This window comes from Plectropomus leopardus, chromosome 10 (genome assembly GCF_026936395.1).
Source record: "Plectropomus leopardus strain MGB_pleo_1.0 chromosome 10, ASM2693639v1, whole genome shotgun sequence".
NCBI lineage: Eukaryota > Metazoa > Chordata > Actinopteri > Perciformes > Serranidae > Plectropomus > Plectropomus leopardus.
The window spans coordinates 1,168,227-1,171,591 of NC_142185.1; the positions used below are offsets into that span (position 1 = coordinate 1,168,227).

Consider the following 3,365-nt stretch of genomic DNA (forward strand, 5'->3'; position numbering starts at 1 on the left):
GTTCCCTAGAATACATGAAGTGAAAGATGTCAAGTCCCGTCCTCCTGAGAGTTGTGTTTGGAGGAGATGATGCCAGAAAACTTAGCCTGATGTCAGGGATACCAGCGTCTGTGGATCAACTTGTCCATGAGATAAAGACTGCTTTTGGACTTGTGCAGCAGTTCAGACTCCAGTATAAAGATGCAGATTTTGGAAATGAATATGTCAATCTTATGTCAACCAGTGAAATAAGAGACAGGGATACTTTGAAAGTGTTATTTTTTGCATGTGAAGAAACTAGCTCCAGCATCCCAGGGACTCTACCATCTTGCAGCACCAGTACCCCACTGACTTTTCCCACTACATCTCACAGCAGCAGCTCTATAACCCCCCTCAGCTCTCCATCCTTGGAAGAGGTTGGTTTTTCCTCTGATCACTCGTTTGGCAGTGCAGACACTATCATTTTAGATCCAGCTCCAGAATCAAGAACGTCTTCATGGCCTTCAGTCTTCATTGTTCCCAACTTTTCATATTTTGCTGAAATTCAACTTCAAAGAGCAAATGCAGAATTCAGAGCAAACGGCACTAATCTAACCCCTCCCCCAAAGCTAAGAATGGATATCCTTGAAGGCATGGCTGAACAGATCTTCAAATACACAGCATACCCCAGTGACTCCCAAATTGAGGAGGCTGCTCAGGTCTTGGTGCATGTTCATCCATGTTTGAGGCAAAGAGGAACTCGAGGTGGCCATGAAGGATGGAAACAGTATCTAAAGACAAAAGTTGCTAATTTTCGCACAAAATTGTGCAAGATTGGACACCCAGAAGTCAGTGTAAACTCTCTCAAGAATAAGCACAAAGGTCAAGAAAAAGCAGCTGCTAACATCAAAAAACCAAGAAAAGCAGAGGTCAACTTTCTCCCATCCCTCCCTTGCAGCGAAACAAGAGAGAGTCTTGAGAATGAAAGAGTAGCTCTCTTAACAGAGGTGAAAAAGAGACACAACAAGGCTGTGGTCAAGGAGAAAATGCAGAAGACCTTCTCCTACAGACGTCAAGAGATTGTCCAGGTCTCACCTTTAGTCTCTGAGCTTGTGAACAGATGGCCTGCCTTGTTCACAGTGAATGAGGTAAGCATTGCTGATGACATCAAAATTATGTTAAGGTAATTGAGTGGGGGAAAAGTTTATTTTATTCTATATAAACATATCTATTTGTACAGTAAAAACAACGGTAAGCAGTTTTTGTCAATAGAATTTCTCAAGAGACTGTACACTGATTTTTCCAGTGGGAAGTTTTAAAATGCAGAGTGGTGGCATATCAATGTATTGACATGCCATCAGCTGCCACTGTTTAGACTTTTTTTTATAGCTGCCCAATTTTGGTATTGATGGCTTGTGCTACTGCTCTCTATAGCTTGACAATGAGCCTGATGTAAGCTGGAGCAGGTTCCTTAAGACTTTAACATTAAACGTTACACGTTTGACAAAGCCTTGAAATATGGATTTATTGGATTGAGATGTGATTTATCTGGATCTCAGATTGAGGACTTGGCACTGGGGCACAAAGTGTCTGTCCTTTTTTTAGCCCAGGAAATGATACCTCTTAAAGCCAGAAAGTTATTACTTCTCACTTCTCCCATTAACACCTTGTCTCATTTTTTTCTTCTTACAGATAAATGCAGAATTCATGCGAATAACAACGTTGCCACTTCAAGCCAAGTTTTTGGCAGAACTTGACAAATACACACCTAACTTGACGAAGGTCTTCAGCAGTAGAGGAGGGGCTGCTGGAAGGAAGATCCGCCTCCTCATGGCTCTGACAGCTAAGGCAAGTGCATTTAACTGTTATATTATTTAGCCAAATAAGGTTTTTTTCCCTGTGTAAGATCTCCTTTTCCTATCTACCTTCATATGTTTAATCTTTTCCCTCCTCAATTAGACTCTGTCATTCTTAATTTTTTTTCCTCCTTTTCCATCCTTTACAGTATATCCTTCATGGGTGAGGTGTTCGACCCCCTCCCATCTTTTGGTGTTTTCAGCTTCCATACTTGACTTTTCTTCATCTTCCTCTAACCTCCTCTCTTTTGTATTTCATATTTCTACTTCTCCCCTCATCTCTTAAAATTTCTCTTTTTCTTCACATGACCACCCCTCTTCTCAATCTTCCCTATTTCTTGAATCTTCTCTTCCTCTCCTTCTTCTTCCTTACTCCTTCCACTTCCCAATGTCCATGTATGTTTACCTCTACAATCTTCCTCTCCACCTCTTGTGGGGGTTATTCGTGATAAAGATCTGATAAGTGTTGGAAAATGTCTTGAAAAATTAATAGCTTTAATATTTCATATACATTCCTTTGCAGAGTGAGGACATCGAAGTCAAGAGGGACTCTGTACTCAGAGGTCTTTGTGCATATCTCAGTGAGGACAGCAACACTCTTATCAAGGTGTACTTGGTCAGTAATTGCATTTTACTGTGAGCTTTAAGTCTTGCAATGTTTTATCATTGCATTTCAAAATGCTCATTGTTTTTCATCATTAGAACGTCAACACCGAGGAAGCTGAGAGAGACATCGCACAGACCACCATGGGGCTTTACGTGATCCAAAAAGAGGGTGCCAATGATGAGGAAAAGCTAGAAGATGTTGGAGTGGTGATTGAGGGCGTGGAACTTGTATGCAATCTGGGAAGTATTTCCTTTGGATGTGCTATGCTTTTTGGGCTAATCTATACACTCAACCTCAGCTATCCCCAAGAACTTAAATTCACATTTGAGTTCTTCCAGAAAGTGCTGATGAACTTGGATGGTAACCGACTATCTCCAAAGGTCCAAGCACTTAAAATAAAGATGCTACAGTGAAATCATAAAGTCAAAGTCAAAGTCAGATTTATTTGTCAATTTCTTCACATGTACTTGACATACAAAGGAATCGAAATTACGTTTCTCACTATCCCATGCGTTGACAGATATCAGACAGGACAGGGCAAACAGTAAAGTGCACAGGCACAACAGAGTTAAAAATCGAATTAAAGAATTAAAAATATAGTATATAACTACTATACTATATAACAAAACAAAAGAACAAAAAACAAAAAACAAGATCAAAAATAGTAATGAGTGCAGTAGAGAGAAAACAGATAAACCGAATGTAAACAGCAGAATAAATAGTGCAAAAACAGAATAATCAGTAAATAAACAGTGTAAACAGTGTAGTGCAAAAAAAGAATAACCAGTATATAAACTGTGTAAACAAAAACATTGTAGCAGCTGTGGGGGTTATTATTGCACAAATGAGAGGTAGAATTAATAACTTAACTCTCCTCAGGAGGGGAGAGAGGGGAGAGAGTTCAGCAGTCTTACAGCCTGGTGGCTGAGGGTGGGGAGGGGAGA

At 40.1% G+C, this 3,365-nt stretch overlaps 1 protein-coding gene across 1 annotated transcript; it reads left to right on the top strand.

Annotated features, from left to right (window-relative positions):
* The first annotated feature begins 932 nt into the window (after positions 1 to 932).
* LOC148188370 (uncharacterized) lies at positions 933 to 2,834 on the top strand. The gene is made up of 4 exons (XM_088083859.1): positions 933 to 1,106; positions 1,651 to 1,806; positions 2,338 to 2,430; positions 2,517 to 2,834. Exons 1-4 carry the CDS (start codon positions 1,005 to 1,007, stop codon positions 2,832 to 2,834), a joined length of 669 nt encoding a protein of 222 aa, XP_087939985.1. The 5' UTR covers positions 933 to 1,004.
* Positions 2,835 to 3,365: the final 531 nt, after the last annotated feature.